The 20,374-nt window shown below is 35.8% G+C and overlaps 2 protein-coding genes across 2 annotated transcripts; one reads left to right on the forward strand and one right to left on the reverse strand.

Moving 5' to 3' along the window:
* Window positions 1-1,032: 1,032 nt before the first annotated feature.
* LOC122313294 lies at window positions 1,033-7,397 on the forward strand. Its single transcript, XM_043128161.1, has 4 exons — window positions 1,033-1,448; window positions 3,527-3,762; window positions 3,961-4,777; window positions 4,934-7,397. Exons 2-4 carry the CDS (start codon window positions 3,529-3,531, stop codon window positions 7,129-7,131), a joined length of 3,249 nt encoding a protein of 1,082 aa, XP_042984095.1. The 5' UTR covers window positions 1,033-1,448; window positions 3,527-3,528; the 3' UTR covers window positions 7,132-7,397.
* A 4,735-nt stretch (window positions 7,398-12,132) lies between these two features.
* Window positions 12,133-15,175, reverse strand: LOC122312532 (putative pentatricopeptide repeat-containing protein At1g69350, mitochondrial). Its single transcript, XM_043127174.1, has one exon. The coding sequence runs from the start codon at window positions 14,795-14,797 to the stop codon at window positions 12,539-12,541; it is 2,259 nt and encodes a 752-aa protein (XP_042983108.1). The 5' UTR covers window positions 14,798-15,175; the 3' UTR covers window positions 12,133-12,538.
* Between the last annotated feature and the right edge of the window lie 5,199 nt (window positions 15,176-20,374).

Below are 20,374 nucleotides of genomic sequence, written 5' to 3' on the forward strand. Positions count from 1 at the left end.
TGATATCTGACATTGACATGACAATTGATAGGTAATTTATGGGAAAATGTTATCTAATAATACTTAAATATAGCAAATTCAATTAGAAAACAATTGTTTTACTTCTTTCACAAGAAATAATATCTGAAAAAAAAAATCATAAATATTTTGATAATATCAACGAATCTCTAAAATATTTTAACAAAAATTGATTAAATAATTATAAACACTCTCACATCAAAATAGAAATAATATTTTTTTGATAAATTTTTTTATAAAATAAAATAATTATTTGTATATAAAAAATATATAAAAATAATTATATATAAATTTTTATTTTTAATATGTGATAATGATTCCAAATGTCAAGTCAAAAATGGCTACGTGTTAAAGACTCAATAGCTTGTGGGTTTTTTATTTTTATTTTTTTAATTTAGTTTTTTATTTTCTCAACAGATGGCCTTTAATTATTCTCTGGTTCGAATGAACACAGAGGATCAGCCAATGAAAACAACAGAAGAATCATTGATCCCATTCCCGTAAATATCTCCAACCCAGAAGGGCATTTGTTGATTCCTTCTTAAACCTCAAGAAACCTCATCCTTCTACCCAGTAGTAGAGTGGGACCCACATTTGTCTGCTGCATTAGGTGATTAAACACTACTAAAAATGGAAATGAGTATTGAAAGAACGAAAACATTTTACTGCTAAATAATTTTGTGGTATAGTTATTTAAAATGAACAATTCGGCTTGAAAGATTGGTGTTTTACAGAGTTTGTTGTGATTGCTGTTGCAGTATTGAAGGCGTGACTGTATAAACAGAGTCATTATTATAATGTATCAGGTATCGTGTGTTGGATATTCCTATTTGTTAAACGGTGTAGAAATATATTTTTAATTGTCTGTACTTAAAGCATGGAAGATGGAGAGAATCTAGAAATGCCCCTTTATTTACATTACCTCAGAAACCCAGAAATAATTTAGATTTTTTTACATTTATATATACGAATGGAAAAGTAAATAAGAGAGAGAGAAGTGAAGAAAAAGCAGAGAATAAAAGAGACCGGATGTTGACAAATTTCATGTCCCTGTTCTAAGAAGGTCGTTTGTTTGTGAAGATTTCTTATCTGGGATCTCTCTCTTTCTCGCTCTCTCTAAAAGAAAAATAAAAATAAAAGTAAAAAGCTTTCTCTCTCTAAATATTCTTTGAGAGAGAAAGAGAGTGGCCCAGCAGATCGAAATCTCCTCCTTTTCTTCAATCTGGTCACGATTTAAGCTCCTTCAATGGTGTTGCAAAAACACCCACTTTGTTGTTTGTTGAATAATTATTGGTATTATTTTCTTTAGCTGCTTTGGTATCAGTGGTGAGAGTCTGGGACTCCGAATTTTCCATGATGGGTTTCCGTTGAATGAATCAATTGATGCAGGATTCTTGTGGAGGGAGGTGATAGGAGGATGTGGGTCTGAGGTAAAATTTATTTTTACTTTCTAAGTAACCTGATTTATGCTCTTATTTCGCTTGATGATTGGGTTAATTGGGCTTTACTCTATTAAATTTTTTTATATATTATATATATATATATATATATATATATATATATATATATTCCTTCCTTTTGAGTTTGTTAAATTGTTGGCCTTTCTATGGCTTGGCTGTGCATTTATTTATTTATTTTGTTGTTGTTCCATTGCAACTTATAAACTCCATTGATTTTTCTTTTGATAAACAGTCCTTATTATTTTCCTTGTATTAGTGGAATGGGTATTAGGTTTTGATCGATGATTATCGTATTTCGATGGTATTTGTGCTGTTAATATTTTGGTTATGTATATTAATTTTTGGTTGTAACTGGGTAGGATCTGTTTTATTAACTTTATTACTGATGGCGTTCCCGATAATAAGTAGAGAAAACTCAGAACTTTCCTTCTTGATCTTATGGCTTCTTAAAGTTACAGCTTAATGATTTTTTGTCCAAATTTTGGTCGACGTTAAGAATCTGCGTGATTTGAGAATCTTGAGGTGATTACCAGTTCTGTTCGCTTATGTTGCCGTTGTGTGTGTGTGTGTGTGTGTTTTTTTTTTTTTCCCTCTCTTTCCTGGCACTTGCTTTCAACTGCATTAGTGAAAGGTTTTCCTACTTTGTCAGAAACATTTGAAACATTAGAACCACTTCTGAATTCTTGCATTCATTCTATATTAAGTTTTAATGAAGGAGAGTTGTGTCATGATGAGTTATGCTATGGTTAAATGTCTAGCCTTGAAAACCCAATCACTTGTAATTGGATTACCATATTGCATATCCCTCTTCTACTGGCAACTATGGAATTATTCCTTGAGAAATGTAGATTTCTACTCTTAGCGAGGGGGCAATATGTTGAATTTGTCACTGTTAATGGTTAGTATCAATGTGGAATGTGAGGGGGGTACTTTAAGCCAATGTTTTTCTTGTTCTGAGAACAAAATATTAGATAGCAATTCAAGTGTTCCGTCTAGCTCCATGGGTATTTATAACCTGAGACTCTTAAGCCAGAAATACTTTAGCATTTGTTGAATAGCTTCGAAACAAGGCTGTTGATCCTTTGGCATCATATAGGAGTTTGAGGAGGAGAGTGATTCTGGAATTTATTGAGTGAAGAGGCTTTCAGATACCATAGAGTGAACCACTTCCCCTACGAGTCTGTAAGGTCATGGGACATACTGGATGGAAGGAGAAAAGGTCTAATAACATAATTAAGCAGTTGAAAGGGGAAGAAAATTTAGGAAATTAAATTAGCAAATAGAAATGGAAGAAAGAAGCAAGAATAAATGAGAACATTTACGGGAGAAAATCTTATAAAAGATGTTGGAAATGTAAGCAGACAATGTGAAGTGACATATATGCATATAAAATGCAACGTTAGTCCTCACACAAGATGGGATCTTGGTGCTTAATCAAGCTCATCCTTGAACTTGTGTATCCTTTACTTTCCAATGGCTTGTCTAAATCCTTCCCTTAGAAAAACAATCTTGGGTTGCTTTGCTGATAATGAATTTCCCGTGGTCGAAAGAATTAAGTTGAAATGAACATTGCTGCCATTTCTCCATTCTTTCTTTCTCCAGAGTATTGTGACCATATAAATTTTATAGTATTTGCTGTCTTGTGACAACAGTGATCTAGCACAAGCACCCATACCAATGACTCTAAAATATGAAGTGTGCTTATAGTAGCATATGCTGTGGATTATCAATTTCGTTTGGGGATTGGGGTGGGGACAAGACTCAAGCTGTGGTGATGGTGTATTGGTGCTACACAGCAGTTTCTATAAACCAAGATTGTAAAAGGTTTATAATTTTCAAATATACCAAGACCTTTGTTCTCAGCTATGGGCAATTATTAGGAGAAAGCTTTTTCTTCTATGTATGTATGTATATACTACTATCCCATCCTTATCAAAACTAGGGGAAGCAGTTCTGCTTATTGTGAATCTTTATATGAAGCTAACTATTTATTGTTACTTTTGTTAATGTTAGGCATGTTAAATTTGAAAACATTTCTTCATTTTCAGGAATGGGAACAAAAGTGCATTGTAAAAGTTATTTGCCAGGATTTTACCCAATGAGGGATCTTAACGAGAATTCTAACAGCTGTAGCTGGCCCCCATATTATTGTGATAAAACCATGGTAAATGGGCAGTATTATAATACTATCTTGCCCAGGGCTGCCACAGATCTGTATCCAGGTTGTGACAAGGATGTAGTGAAGCAGACAATACTTAAGCATGAGGAAACATTCAGAACTCAGGTATTCAAATTTTCGTGGCCCGTTCTAATACCAAGGGGTTCTTAATTGGGTTCTTACCAGATTGAGTTTATATGGAGAGGACCTTGATATGATATGGTTCAATCATAGTAAATTTGAGCCTTGTTTACTTACCTTCATTATTTGAATCATAGAAACTCAGGTAATTAGATTTATTCTGAATTTTTTGTCATCATCCAGGTCTATGAACTTCACCGCCTTTACAGAATACAGAAGGATTTGATGGATGAATTCAAGAGGAAAGAACTACATAAAAACGTTATGCCTGTTGAGACATTATTTTCATCGAGCCCCTTTGCTTCTCAAATTACATCGGGAGATGCTCAGAAATGGTATATCCCCAGCTTCCCTCCAGAAAAATCTGTTTCTGCTAGACCATCCGTTTCAGGTGTTGAGGACATTCATTCTCCTTTGAATTCTATGAAAGGAAATGGCACACAAGTTGGTCCTTTTCCATCCCAAAATGGGGGTAGTTCAAAGGATTTAGAGGTGCTGGACTCCAGACCCACGAAGGTCAGGAGAAAATTGATTGATCTTCAACTTCCAGCTGATGAATACATCGATACTGAAGAAGGGGAACAGTTCAGCAAGGAAAAAGCTTCTGTTATGTCGAGTTATCATTCTAATATAAATCATATGGTAGCCCCTGATAATGGCGGAAAGCTGTTTCTTGGCGATGGTGGGAAGAGTGGCTTTCAAGGAGATGCTTTGAAACCTGATACATGTTTAGAGAGCAGAAATTGTTTGGCCGACTTGAATGAGCCTATTCAGGTTGAAGAAACAAATGCTTCTGGAAATGTAGATCCTCTGGGCCAGGTTGTCTCTTACCAGACTAAAGGCCTGGATCTGTCTGCTAAACCTAACTTGCAGTTTCATAGTTTGCCAAAGGGAATTTCACTCAAATCCCACCATGAAAGTGATAATGGGACTCGAAACAGTTGGCACTTAGAGAGCAATGGAAATGGAAAAGGGTGGTTTGACCATGTGCTTGAAGCAGGTATAATTTCTTCATCTAGTTACTCAAAAAATCCTTAAGTTAGTTCCGTTTGAATTCTGAAATTTCCCATGTGTTTTTATTGAGGAATGTCTCTGGTGGGATTATTCCCTTGTGTTATTATTGCTTTTTTTCAAAAGGCTACCATTTTGTTTGCAGGGCACAGTAAAAATGACTTGAAATCTGGTTCTCAAGTTCTCCAACCAGAGGTATCTTCCCAGCCAATGCAAGTTTTGCTTAAAGTTCATGAACCTTCTGCTTACCATCTAACTGATCAAAGCAAGGTCGGATTGTGGAATGAAAGAACAGTCTGTGCTTTAGAAATCCCAGATAGAAGTCACGAAATCTCCAGCAGTAAGCATCTGGGGTCTATGGTGACTTCCCATATGCCCAGTCCATATCCTATTGTTCCTTCCTCTGATTTGGCCAAGTCTTGGTCTCACTCAGTTTCATCTTGGGAAAAACAAAGTAGCTCCTTAAGCCAGAAGTCAATATCAGGTCAAAAACAACCGTGTTTGAACTCATCTGCTGCTTCATTGAGTAAGAGTTGCCAGTCATCAGTGCAGAGCAATGGATTTTTTGGAGATGCATGGCATCTTAAGAGCAATTCTAGCTGTAACCCGGGTTCTGGAAATGAAGTGCCTAACAGAAATGGATTTTACCAGGGGTCACCATCTGGGTCCAAGGAACTATCCTTTCACCTCCCTTCAATCAGCTATGATTATCTGAACTGTGTTAATGATCATAACAGAGCTCCAGATCAATTCAGCAATAATAGTTTTGTGAAGTACTCCAAGGGTTCAGATTACATGGACATGAAATCTGTGAAAGATGAGAGCTTGAATGTAGCCCTTCCAAACCATTCATCCAACAAAGTAGCTCCCAGGCAAGGTTTTGAGATCGTAGATGGAGGACAGAAGCATGAAGACCATCTTTCAGTCTTGCCATGGCTCAGACCTAAGCCTTCTTCTAAGAATGAGACCTCCAATGCTGGGAGAGTTTTAAACACAGAGGAGCTGAGTTTCCTGCAATCTTCACCAAGTTGGGTGTCCAACAAAAATGAGATGGAAAAGGGAATTAATCACATTTTCCCCCCGAACATAAAACTGGTTTCTTGTTCTAATGATGTTGAGATCAAGAGGATTGAAATAGGTGACTACCCAACTGATAGAAAAATTCTTGGGTTTCCAATATGTGAGAAGTCTCATATTTCTGAAAATGAGTCTTGTTCTTTCACCTCCCCCTCTATGTCCCTTCCTCTCTCATTAAAAGGTGAAGTGGTGGAGAATAACTGGAAAAACAGAGACCTTGATATGAACTTGCCTTGTGAACCTGCAGTTCCCGACTTTGGTCAGATAGCAGAAATTTTTGTCAAAGATAAGAAAACAGATGCAAATGTTTCTATTTTCAGACATAACATTGATCTGAATTCCTGTATAAGTGATGATGAAGCATCCTTGTTACCTTCTATTCCAAGCACTAATGTGAAGATTACGGCAGGGATAGATTTAGAAGCCCCTGTAGTTGCTGAGACTAAGGAGGATGCCATTCATGGAGATGCAGCTGAAAAGCAGCATGATGCTCCTTTGCAACTAGAACAACACAATATTGAGCACCCACAGGACGAACTTATGATGGTTGCAGCAGAGGCAATCATTTCCATCTCAACATCATGTTTGCTCAATCAGTTTAATAATGTTACTTCCAATCCATCAGCAGCTACTGTGACAGACAACCTTAATTGGTTTGCGGAGATAGTTTCCTCATATGGACAAGACATTGAGGGCAAGTGCGATGCTGTTTTGAGAGTCAAAGACAGTGATGACAATGAAGAAGAAGGGAGTGATTACTTTGAGTCGATGACATTAAAACTAATGGAGACCAAGGAAGAAGATTATATGCCTAAACCTCTGGTTCCAGAAAGCTTAAAGCTGGAGGAAACTGGAACTACCGTATTAACAAATCGGCCCCGGAAGGGCCAGGCAAGGAGGGGGAGGCAGAGGAGGGACTTCCAAAGAGACATCCTTCCAGGCCTTGCTTCTCTTTCAAGGCATGAGGTAACAGAAGATCTTCAAACATTTGGTGGGCTAATGCGAGCAACAGGTCATTCATGGCATTCAGGGTTAACGAGGAGGAGCTCTACCAGGAATGGATGTGGGAGGGGGAGGCGGCGGTCAGCAGCCAGTACCTCCCCTACCATGCCAGCTAGCCCAGCTTGCACTCCACTGATACAACAGCTTAATAACACTGAAGTGGGACTGGAGGATAGAAGCCTAGCAGGGTGGGGGAAGACGACCAGACGACCCCGCCGGCAGAGATGCCCTGCAGGTAATCATGCATTGATCCCTTTAACCTAGTAGTGGAAAGAAGCTGTGATTTATTCATTTAGAATTTTATAGAGGGAGGTAAGGAGTTGTTTCTTTGGCAGCCTCGCCGGGAGGGGGAGTGTTGTGGAGGAGGGTGGGTAAGGTGTTTCTGAGCCATGGGGACTGCCTTTGTACATTTCTTGACCCAAAATTTGGGCTTGCTTGAGTATCTACCTTTGAATGTTCACCTACTTTGTATTATCAGAAATAATGTTGTATGATTTCTTCCGGCATATATAACAGCATTCCTTCACTCATACGTTCACGGCCACTTGGTTCCAAGTGGGTTTCCTCATTGTACTGAGTACCCCTACATCTGCTTCGTCTGGTTGAAGCATCGGCGATGGTTTTGAATGAATATGAATTTATAATGTCAGGTTGAAATATGCTGAAGTGCTATCTACTGGGAACACTGAAGCAAATGAAATATGCAGTTTGCTTAATTTTGTTCCTTTGGAGGAGAGGCGTGCGTGCGGATAGCTTCTCTCTCTCAATCATTCACTAGACCTGCTGAACTTACATATTTTCTGGAAGTGTCCGATTATACTTAGCCATATAATGAACACTAACAGAAACAACGATCGAGATGGGCGAAGGAATCACACATAAATATGAAACTAATAGGAAAAATCTTTGATCAAAGTTAAGATCTTTGAATCTCTCTCTCACGAACTAATGGAAAGAGGGTGTCCTCTAGACGAGACTTTACACATAATTGATGGTTGTAAAGGTAAAAAGTTGACTAGGATTAGATGACTAGATGATAAGGTTTGTCTTATCGTCATATTTGAAATTGTTGGATAATGTAAATGGATTATTGATTTATCTCTAAACAATATTGAGTCTATATAGAAGTTTTAGGTGTTGTTTAGATAAGTCATTGAAGTTAAAATCAAGTCATGGTATATTTGTGTTTATTCAGAAGAAAGCTTAATAGAGATTAGTCAATACAGAAGAATGTTATGGCGAAATGTCAGTAGTCCGTTGGAACACGTTTTCGTTATTGTTGCTAACCGTCAGCAGAATCTTACTGTGATTGGAACTCTTTCCAAACTTCCTATTTAAAGGGATTCGGTTTTGTATCTCAGCAATGAGTTTAATCCACGAATTCTAGAGAGTATATTATGAGCATTTATGAGAGAAAATTCACTTGAGAATTTTCATTTGATTTTTCATATCTTCTTGAGTGTGATCGTGCTTTGAGTGTGAAGGAACATTGATTGGATTTCAGTCTCTGGAGTTTCAGAATGGAAGTCAACATTTGAAAATCGTCAAAGATTCTGGTTTTACTATAGTAGAAGACAAACAGGTCTTTTGTCTAGGCAAGTAAAAGAGTTGAATTGTAAAGGTTTTGTAATTGATGATTGCTTGCAATTGATCTTTAAATAATAAGATTGACTTTTTTGAATTTGATTGTCTTGTAGGATTTTATCTTTAAAGACTTTTTTAAAAGGTTTTCCTTCATAATCAATCGTCTTGTCTTACAAAATTGATTATTTATTTTAAAATATTTGATTCGTTTTATAATCTTGATGATTGAGATCTAACCAATTTATTCAAAACAATTGATAAATAATTTCGTAGTTTACATAAAAATTTCAATGGCCAACCAAATTCACAGGCTTGCAATAATTGCGCCCTGAAGAGTATTTTACAGTTTATTGACCCAGTAACCCAAGATTGTCACAAAATGGCATTATTTAAAGAAGAAAGAATAGATTCACTTCATATCGAAGAATTCTTTTCTGTCAGCATAATGGCAATAGTGGTACATGGAAAAGATTGCTGGCCCCTTTTTTTTTTTTGTTTCTTTATATTCGTTTTTACCCTCAGAAGTGATTTTTCTTCCCTTCTTTCACATACATCTCTGCCTAGAAAAGGAATAAAGAGAAATCGTATAAAATTTTCAGATGGCTGATAGGCTGATTCTCATTCAATGGTTTGCCTGAAGGATATCTATCTATCTACAATCAACGAGCACACAGAACACAGGAACCCCCACTAGCCATAGGTTTGCAAGGTGGATTGTTTTGAATGGTATTTTCTTGTGACAAAGCGGCTTTTAATTCATTGTCTGTCCTTTTGGGGAACCAATGGGGTAAAAAAACAAAAAAAAAAAAGGCCTAAACTTGCACTGGAGAGGGCGGGCGCGTTGGATATGGCGCGTGGGGGTGGGGCCAAAGGCATTGGGGGACAAGAGGAGTAGAAGATGTTTCGTTTTGTAGGCTGAGAGTCTTTCGCACTGAACGAATGCGTGCGTCGGCGTGTCGGCGTGTGAGTTGATTTGTTTTGGCTGATGGTGGTGTTTTAGTCGAAGGTTGTCCTTTTTAACGGATACTCCACCACCCAATCACATCTCGCAATTAGTACGCCACTCTCCTCTCTTTCTTGCCTTTCTTTTTCCATCGTCATGCTATAAAGCCAACACCCACCGCCTTTTGCTTCTTTCCCACTCGGCCCACTCCTCATTCCCCACTCTCTCGTATTTCCACTTTTAACCTTAAGATTTTCTTTCAATTTTTTGTTTAACAAGTATTTATAATGGATGGTGCTGGAAGCTCCCGCTTTTGTATTTTTGTATTTTTATTTTTTTACATATTTTTTAAATACTTTTAAATATATTTTAAAAAAAAATAAAATATCATTAAAAAATAATTTCTTAATTACCAAGTAAAAAGAAATTAAAACAAAAATGAGAGCTGCCACTCCCAGTTTTGGATCCTCAGATCCTTATTATTTTTCATTTATAATTTATGAAAATTATTATTATTACAAAAAAATCTTATAAAAATAAATTTATAAATTGACGTATCTTGATGTAACATGTTATATCTACTTTATTATAAGATAAATGATATTTACAATTACAAAGTACGCTCTTCTTTAAAAAAATGTATAAATATGATTTTTACATAAAAACATTTAATCTTTAATGGTGAACTCTATTATTTTTCAAAATGATTGCACGGTACTTGCACAACCTATGAGTATATCAAATATTTCTCTTACCACAAAAGTATTTTTATTATAAAATAGATCTAATGTATTTTATTAAGTCATCAATTTATAAATTTATTTTTATAAGATCTTTTATATTTGTATCACTTCTCATAATTTATTAAATGAATCGTTAAACACTTCTCATAATTTATTAAATGAATCATCACTTGTGATGAAAGAATTTGGCATTGTTGGCAATAACAATATCAAAAATTAAAGAGAAATGATATTTGCAGTCGTAGTTGTGCAAGCGGCGTGCAATTACTTTGAAAAAAATGAATTAATATGGGACCCACATGAAAAAAAAAACTAACTTTTTAATCGTGGACCCCACTCTTTTTCAAAACGATTGCGCATCGTTTATAATTCCATGACTGTATGTAGTATTGCTCAAAACCAAAACTCACCTTGTCCTAAAACCCTATCCCTAAAGACACATTGGAGGTTACAATTATACTTTCAATTTCATTAGAGCTTTCTCATCCGGTTCTTTATAATATTTCTTAAAATTTAATTAGAAATCACATTTCTTTTAATTTTTTCTTAAATTTTACTTATATTTCAAAAACCTCCTACATCTCATTTCCTATCATTTCTCTATTATATTAAAATAAATATTTCTCTATTATTTCTTTATTATTTTTTTCTCACACTTCCATTTATATTTTTTCTTTATATTCTATCAAAATATAAGTTTAGAATAAAAAAAATCAAAAGAATGATTTGGAGAGCTACTGTACACATCCTATAATCAAAAGTTATTATAGGGAACCGGATGTAAGTCACTTTTCTTCTCTTTTCATATTTTATCTCTATAATTTAGCCAAGAATTAGGTACGAGGAAACCGATGAGAATGCTTTTATACACAATTAGTGTAATGAAATACTCTAAGAAAATCTGCTTAATGTAAAAAGTAATGTTTGATTTATATACAAAGAAGTCTACACGCTGATGTGATTTAATCTAATCTATCATATCCTTAAAATCTTTTTGAAATAAAGTAGATGCGATGTATTATATTAAGTTATGTCAATATCTTAAATTTTTTGTGCAAGATTCGTATATAGACCTAACACCTTTCAGAATATTAAATACTTTGAGCAATGTTACTCATAATCTCTTTTCTTATCATCCTCTCATCATCCCATGATGTGACAGTAGATAATTTGAAATTATTTATTATATTTTACTTGTGAACTTATCATCTAATATCACATAATGGGATGATGAATATATTTTCTCTAAATACTTTATATTTCTTTTAATCATCTTTCTAAAAATATCCGTTGTAGTTTTTCCTCATCAACCATTGCTTCACTCTCACTTAAATCCATACATTTCAACTCATTGCAACTTAAATCTTAATTTTATGTCACAAACCAGCGTTAATACAAATTGAACAAAATATTATATATTATATGTTCAATGGTTTTCGGTGAAACATAATATTGATATAGATATTCTGTCCTTTTTTGAAAACTTTTAGAGATATTGCATTTTGTTGATAGTTTGAGGAGGTGATTGTCAAAATTGATAAGTTTAGATAGCTTTTGTTTTTAGTAAGTAAGAAATTTATTAATAAATGTAATTAAGCATAGCCTAAATATACAGGAAGTGTACATAAAGAGACACCTAATTACAAGTTAACCCTGAAGAACATTACAAAAGTCATTAAGACTATTCCTATCCAAAACAATAATCCAAGCACAAAGCAACAAAGTATGAAAAAAGAAAGCTCTAATCCTTCCACCGATCGTTAGCTATTCTAAAAATAGTGCCCGTTCCTCTCATTCCAAATGCACCACATGAGACAAAGAGGAACCATCTTCCAAATGGTTGCTATTTGACGATTTCCTAGAAGCCCTCTCCAACATGCAAGGAGGGTCACCACCATCGTGGGCATCACCCAAGTACTTGAGTTTAGATAGATAATTACAAATTGAACCGTAATTTGAGTAGGCTGTGTATTTTCCCATAAATCATCTTCGATAAAGACTACAAGTGTAAAACGCTTGTGATATTGCTATTTACTCAAAGAATACAAAGTCTGTACAAAGAGTACCCTGATCTCTTACACGACATAATGAAGCCAAAATCAAGTTTCAAGAGGTAATATCTCTACCTGCCATTTAAATGATCTTGATGATTCAGCCAAAAAAAAAAAAATGATCATGATGAAAGGATTACTCTCTACAAACATGAGGTTTCTTTGAAATCCAGTGTTGTTCCTGGACCGATATTGAATTATTCCAAATTAGATCATCTCCCTTGAGAACAAGTAGCTATTGAACCGTCATTTTATACATTATACCTTGGTTCAGAATCCAAAGTGGGGAAGTTCTTCAAAACATTGTAAATTTCATTTGTTTGCAAATGAGAAGAATCTCCAGCTCCAAATCAGTAGATTTTTTTCTCAAGTTCAATTGTACTCCATCCAGGAACTTTGGTTAGGCCTATACCTTCCATCATTGATCTCACCTTCCTAACTTCATTCCAGTCTCCTCCTTCTGCATATATATTTGATAATAAAGTATAGTATCCAGTATCATCTGTACTAATACCTATAAGGTCTCTTTTAATGCATTTGATCATGTCCATCCTCTGGTGGATTCGACACCCATTAAGTAGAGCACCCCAGATGCTAGCATCTACAGGAAGTGGCATTGATTTGATAAATTCATAGGCTCCATTTAGATCACCAGCTCGGCTCAGAAGGTCGACCACAACAGCAAAATGTTCTGTGTTGGGCTCGATGCCAAAATTCCTCATCAAGCTGAAATAGAACCTCCCCTTTTCAACAGAGCCTACATGACTGCAAGCTGATAGAATGTTCATGAACGTAACTTCGTTTGGTTTTATTCCTGAATCTACCATCCGATTGAAGAGTGAGATGGCAGCATTGATCTGACCATGTATTCCATAACCGTCAATCATGGCACTCCATGAAACCACGCTCCGCTTTGACATGCTATCAAAAACTCCTTGGGCTGCTCGAAGGTCTCCAGACTTGGCATACATGTCAGTTAGAGCTGTATCTACATAAGAATCCGTCTTCAGACCACAGGTAATGAGCTTGTGGTGAACCCATTTCCCCTTTTCTCGATGACCCAAATGGGAGCAAGCTTGAATTACACTCAAGAAGGTCACCTCATTCATCTCAATGCCATTTAAATACATTTGATCAAACAGACGAATTGCCTCCACTGAATTACCATTCTGAGAAAATCCACAAATCATAGAATTCCAAGTTACAACAGTTGGTTGTTTAATCTTCTCAAATATCATATATCCGGAGCAAACATCACCACATTTGCAGTACATGTCAATAAGCGAATTCTGGACATACTCATCCAGAATGCTTCTTTTTATAACATGACAATGAATCTGATATCCAAGCTGTATTGAACCCACATTTCCACAAGCTGAAAGAGAACTTGACAGGCTATATGAATCTGGCATCAGTCCCTGCGTCTGCATCTGCACAAATAGCTCTAATGCCTTCTTCAACAACCCTTTCTGAGCATAAAGCGAGATGAGCATATTCCACGACACAATATTTTTTTGCCCAACGGCATGAAGAACCTCCTCGCAATCATTTAGTTTTCCACATTCAGCATATAATTCTATTAAAGCTGGCCCCAAAAATTCAATATCCGCAGCCAAAGGTTTTTTTATAACAAAGCAATGAACTGACTTCCCCTCTCTAAGCAAGCCTAACCTGGCACAAGAACATATGATACACATAATGGTCACTGCATTGGATTCCACTTTAAACCCTTGCATCTCAACAAAAACATTCATTGCTTCTCGGAAGCAATTGACTTGGTTGTAGCATGTAATCATTGCGGTCCAACAAGCAGTGTTCCGGTGAGTGACATTTTGAAAGATCATCTCTGCACTATGCAAGTCACCACATTTAGAATACATCACAATTAGATAAGTACCCAAAGACCCATCGCTTCTAATTGCCCTTGTCACAACTTGACCATGAACTGACCTTGCTAGTCGCAAAACACCCAAGCCACCACAAGCCTCAGCTACGCTAAGCATTGTCACTGAATCTGGTTCAACACCTTGAGAGACCATACCATGGAACAAATCCAAGCCTTCAATTGCCTCTCCATTCTCAACATAACAAGATATAATCGAACTCCACAAAACCACATCTTTAATGTGCATTCCATCAAATATCTTTCGTGCATCATCTAAGCAGCCCATTTTGCCATACATACTAAGCAATGCAGTTTCGGCAATAGCATCAGTATCAAACCCAACTTTAATTATCCTCCCATGGACCTTCCCCCCAATGCCCAGGTCACCAAAACCAGAGCAAGCTCTCAGAATGGAAGGATAAATAAACCTATTGACCTGGACTTGATGGTACAGCATTTTATGATACAGCGAAATCGATTCTTCGAAGAAATGGTTCCAAACATGACACTTAATTAGTACACCCCACATGAACGAATCCGGGTTAGGGAAGGTTTCAAAGACAAGTCTAGAAGATTGGAGGGAACCCATTTGGGCATAAGACTCAATAAGTTTGGTGGAAGCAAGCGGGTCTTCATGGAGGCGAGTGACAAAGAGATGGGCGTGGAGTTGGGTTAGTGTTCTTAAAGTGGTGCAGGACCTGAAAAAAGGCATGTAGAGCGTCATTCTTCTTGTTCTATAAACATCTTAACAAGGCCAAATCTAAAGTCCACGTGAACCCATGGTCTAAGCAAGAGAAAGAGCTGTCCTGTTTTTGACTCGGTATGAAGAGAGCATGGAACGACAATACAACACAATATCATGCGAGGTTCCAATGAAGTGTTTGTGCTCTGTCTGCTACAACCTTTGAGGTGGAAGCTCATTTCGTAACTTAAAAAAACGAGTAACCATGTCTACGCCTCTTAATTTACCAATCCCATTCACGACGACTCCAAACAAAGCCAATTTTTGCACAAGAAGCGCTTGTTCCGATTACCAATTCCAGGTCCCATACACTTAGCCATGGGTGTAGTTTATAGTGAGACGATGAGATGAGATCAAACATTTCTGTATACAAACTAATAATTTTCTAATTTATTTTGAATTTCCCATAGAACATTTACAGTCTAATTTTATAAACTTGCATATTATAATTAAATGTTATTAAAAAAGAGAGAGGATATTTACTACTATCTTTTATATGACATCAAGTGGTTGGAAAATAAATTAATAATTTGACAATCATTTAATGTGAAATCAAATAACTTACTAGGCTCAATCGATCACTATCTATCAAGTTCAATTTTCTATGGATGACAATGTTACTTTTCCCATTTGTTCCCCATTTGGTGGATTTATTTTTATATTTTCATTAATTAGTAATTTAAAAAATAAAAATATAGAAAAAAATAATTATTCAAATAGTATACTTGATAGTAATGTAAGATACAGTTATGAATTATGTAAATACTGTAAATTCATTCTTAAAAAAAATGAGATCTATGATTAAAAAATTAATTTTTTATATAAATTTTATATTTAATTATTTTTTTAAAAAGAGTGTACGATGTTTGTCATTGTAAATATTATTTCTATATTTCTATAATTAACATAAGAATCATTTAAAATTACTTCACATATGAGAATGAACTTTTTTTATTTAGGTGGGTATGCCGAGCTTCCGTTAGGCTAATTAGTTTTTTTTTTTTTTTTCCTTTTCTTTACATTTATTTTTAATATTTTTAAATACTTTTTTCTACACTTCATGCATTTGATTACTAATACTTATTCTATTATATATTAATTATATTATATTATATATTCTGGTATATATAGTTGGTATCAGAGTCAACGGTTATAGTATATATATCTTATTATTATTGTTATTTGATTGTTATTTTATTCTGTTTATGTTTAATTTCATAATAAATTATTATGCACATAATATTAGTTTTCGTGATCGTTATGAATTAAATTGTTTAGAATATAATCTGAGAATTGAATTAAATAATTTAATAGAAAGGATAAAATATCTTAAAGAAAAATAATTATTAATGATATTAGATTATTACTCAATGATATAAAGATATCATGTATATGGAAGTAGACAGGCTACAATAGAAGAGTTAGAAGATCATTGTAATTTCTTAAGATCATAAATTATAAGTGTAAAAAATCACTTAAGTATTCTTGCTTTTTTTAAAAAAAAAGTAAAAATTCACTGATACAGATTTTTATCAACAATAACTTACATAAAAGAAAATAGAATATATTGAGAATCTTATGATGGTAAATCATGAAAATTTATTGGTCAGCCTGTTCATGCCAAGAAGGCTTTAAGGGTGGTTTTGGTGATGTTCGCTCAAGATCTTAATCTATTTATTTCTTTTTTATATAGAAAATCTTTGTGTAAAAATTCTGTTTCAATGAATTCTTTATTCAAATTTGAAACATCTACTATCAATACACCTTTAGAAACTAAAAATGTAAACCAAAAAGATTATAGCATAAGAGACATAGAAAGAAATTTATAAGATTGGACAATTCCTAATGTACCTAAAAATTAAATATATAAACAATCAACTTTTTCCTCAAAATTATCATTTCTTATCAATTATACAATTAAAACAGTAGAAAAAATTATTAGTCTAAATAATGATTATGAATAATTACAGTTATTAACAAAAGAAACTATTAAACACCATAAGTAGCATAAATATGCATTTATACATATTGGGTTAGTACAAGTGGCTGTAAAATCACATACCAGAAATAGACTAAATGCTTCGATATTACTATGTTTAAGAGATGGAAGACATTATAATTTTATGATTCATTAGTTGGCATGGTTGAATCTAACATATTCCAAGGTCCAGTATATTTTAATTGCTATCCTAATTATTCACTTTCATTATTTGATATTAATATTTTACACGCCTTGACATTAAATATTAAAACAAATAGTTATCATCTGATGAAATGATTACATCATTTAACTGTAGTATATAGGATCCATTATAAATTAATGAAAATAACATTAAAGCCACAAGCTCTTATTACCAGCCCAAAAGACTACACATTATTATTGCAATCTAGTACACCAAATTCTAGCACACAAATTCCTAAACAGATTCATTGGAATCAGATTACTCTTCATAATGAAAGGCAATTAGAAAATATTATTCCATTACCAAAAGTAGAAAATAATTCTAAAGATGATTTAGATTATATAGATCAAAATCAGGACAGAACAGTCTAAATTGCCTTTCAACATTTTAGGAAATCATTTTCTCATTATTCTTCTCCAGTACCTCTAGCTACCATACACCACGATCTACAATCAGTAGCAATAGATCACAAAATTTTGATAATAGATCTGCAATTACTTCAATTTCTAGAAATAGATCATAAAATTTTGATACCAGATCTCAAAATCTAGATACTCAAATCCAGGGAGTTATTCCTATAAATATTATTGATACACTGATATATTCAGTCAATCGCCCTGATTTAGCATCTTCCTCTAATCCCCATCAGAATAAAAAACCTTCTTCTCCAACATATTTTCAAGTGGTTGAAGATGATGCCCAAATATTTAACCTGAGTAAAGAAGAATTTAAAATTAACAAAAAATATCTTAAAGAAGATTATATAAAAGAAGAAAATAAACAGAAAAGATTTACATTTTTCTCCACTTTCTCAAAATTAGAAAGAGATTATATCCAAATAAAATATTATGAATATTTAGAAAGTGTGACGTGTGACGCCCCCAAATCCCCACGCCCGAACACGGGGAAATTGAGGCGTCCGGATGGTGATAACCCGGGTCACCATCCCATCGACGGGTGCCAAGTGTGTGCAAGGCAACAGATGTGTACAGAGAAACACGCAGCGGATAACGAAAGTCATAACTAAGTACCAGAATTTTTCTTAACGTAATACAAGCTGTTTAAAACATACATAAATAAAATATTACAAAAACCCAAATACAGTTTTAAACAAACATAAAAGATAGCATCAGCAACCCGGCGGAGCCGCATCCTCGGGCTCAGCCTCCTCCTCTTCGTCCTCTAACCCTGCACCAAAAGCTACGGAACCACAAATGGTACCGCAGGTAAGTAAAACCCAAACACTACCAAATAAAAACACATAAAACTCAAACAAGATGCATGAACCATGCCCAATGCACAAAGCCCATAAAACACAAGTTTTCCACACACGCCAAAAAACCCATTTGGCCCCAAAAACACATCCTTTCTGAAAAACACACCAAAAGTCACATTTGGCCGCCAAAAGTCCATTTGGCCCAATATCTCGCCAGAAGTCCATCCGGCCCAATATCTCGCCAGAAGTCCATTTGGCCCACGCCAAAAGTCCCATTTGGCCTCATAAACCATTATCCAATTTTAACCGTATGCACCATGACCTCCCCTAGGGGTCATCCGCACACCCTGGCTCCAGTGTCACACCGTAGAGTACCACCACGCATGTGACACCTAACGAGCGATGCCCAGTTCCGCGCCTCCCGCGCGTGCGTAGCCAAGCATCCTCTAGCCCTCGCCAGCGAAGGGCCACGGAGTCGGTGAGTAGGGCGATGCCCGGTTCCACGTCCGGCGCGTTCGTAGCCAAGCATCCCCTAGCCCCGCTCCCGTCATCTCTCTCGACAACTCAGGGGACATCACTCAGTTTATTCCGCTCCCGAGTGACCAGAGGAGCTCCACTGAGATAATAACCCATCCCGGCTTGGGCTCGTGATACACACGCACCCGCAACACACTTACACCAAAACACCGGCTTTTCACATAAATCCACAACACCCGTGCATGCACCATGTAATGCCATAACAATGCATAATAAAATAATCAAACAACATAAAACAAATAAACAGGCAACTCCGTCCTCCATCCATCCGACCCCCGAAACTCCTCGGACTCAGTCCGGAATCAACAACCAACAACAGTAAAATAATTGAATGAGCAATATATATTAAAATCTGAAAATAGGGTTTGGAAAATACTTACAGCGCTATACGGCAATTTTAGAAAACAAGCGGCGTTGCAAACGGCGGAGGAAAAACAACGTAACAGTGTAATTTACACTGTTGCCGTGGGTAATAAATTACCCACTTTTGAACGGAGACAAACTAGGACACGAGATTGATAGGGTATGGTCTAGGGATGGTTGTGAAGCTATTGGAAGTGACGAACGGCCGTGGGTGGTGGCGGAATGGCCGGAAATGACCGGATTACCCAAAACGGAAACTAAGCTCGTAGGAGCTGTTCCGGTGGTCGTTGGAGGCCGGAAATGGGTGGGTTAGGACGGCAAGGAGTCGGTGATGAAGTGGTGAAGAAGTGGTGGCCGGAGGTGAAGCGACGGCGGCGGATCGGAGCCAAAACCGTGCGGCTTTGTTGGGCTTTTTCCGGCCAAATGGCCGGCCGGTTGGGGGTGAGTTTGGGTGGGGTGGTGCACCGGAGGGAGAGGAAGAGAATGGGACCGGTGGGGGTCCGGTTGGTGGCCGGACGGCGATGGGCTGGAAGAGAGAGAGAGCCGGCGCGAGGGAGAGGGAGGAGAGAGAGAGAGAGCACGGGGGGGGTTTCGGTCGAGCGGGAAGCAGAAAGAAAAAAAAGAAAAAAAGAAAAAGAAAAAGAAAGGAAAAAAAAGAAAAGAAGGGAAAAAAAGAAAAAAGGAAAGAGAGGAAAAAAAGAAAAAGATGTGAAAAGAAATGAGATCCAATCCTCATTCCGGGAAACGAAACAAACCGCCGAAAAAGATTAAAACCACACAACAACTAAAAGAAATAAAACACAACCTTAAATAAATTAAAAACCAATTTAAAACACAATAATTTAAAATAAATAAACCAATATATTAATTAAATTAAAAACAACCCTTCAGTGAAAATACACGTAAAAGCGGGTCATCACATGACGCCCCCAAATTCTGTTTGGGATCGGACGGACATTTGAAGCGTTGAGACATGCAATACAAGGTTACCTGCCCCCGTTCATGACATATAAGATGCAATATTCCTAACATGTATCTAACAATATGCAATATTCGCAGCGGATAAATTTTTTCTTTAGCAATACTATGCACCAAATTGAAAATATCCCAAATACTTAAAACATATTTCATATATAAAAATCTATTGAACAACTAAGATCACAACACTAGTTCAAAATGGTTATGATCCAAAAAGTACTAGAGATGCAACTCAATCGTACAAGTAGTAATTTACGTTAATTACTATATTAACATTTATGT

This window comes from Carya illinoinensis, chromosome 6 (assembly GCF_018687715.1).
Source record: "Carya illinoinensis cultivar Pawnee chromosome 6, C.illinoinensisPawnee_v1, whole genome shotgun sequence".
NCBI lineage: Eukaryota > Viridiplantae > Streptophyta > Magnoliopsida > Fagales > Juglandaceae > Carya > Carya illinoinensis.

Coding starts and splice junctions, on each gene's coding strand:
- LOC122312532 (XM_043127174.1), bottom strand. CDS start 14,797: ATGACGCTCTACATGCCTTTTTTCAGGTCCTGCACCACTTTAAGAACA.
- LOC122313294 (XM_043128161.1), top strand. CDS start 3,529: ATGGGAACAAAAGTGCATTGTAAAAGTTATTTGCCAGGATTTTACCCA. Junction 3,763..3,960: donor AGGAAACATTCAGAACTCAG/GTATTCAAATTT, acceptor GTCATCATCCAG/GTCTATGAACTTCACCGCCT. Junction 4,778..4,933: donor TGACCATGTGCTTGAAGCAG/GTATAATTTCTT, acceptor TTTTGTTTGCAG/GGCACAGTAAAAATGACTTG.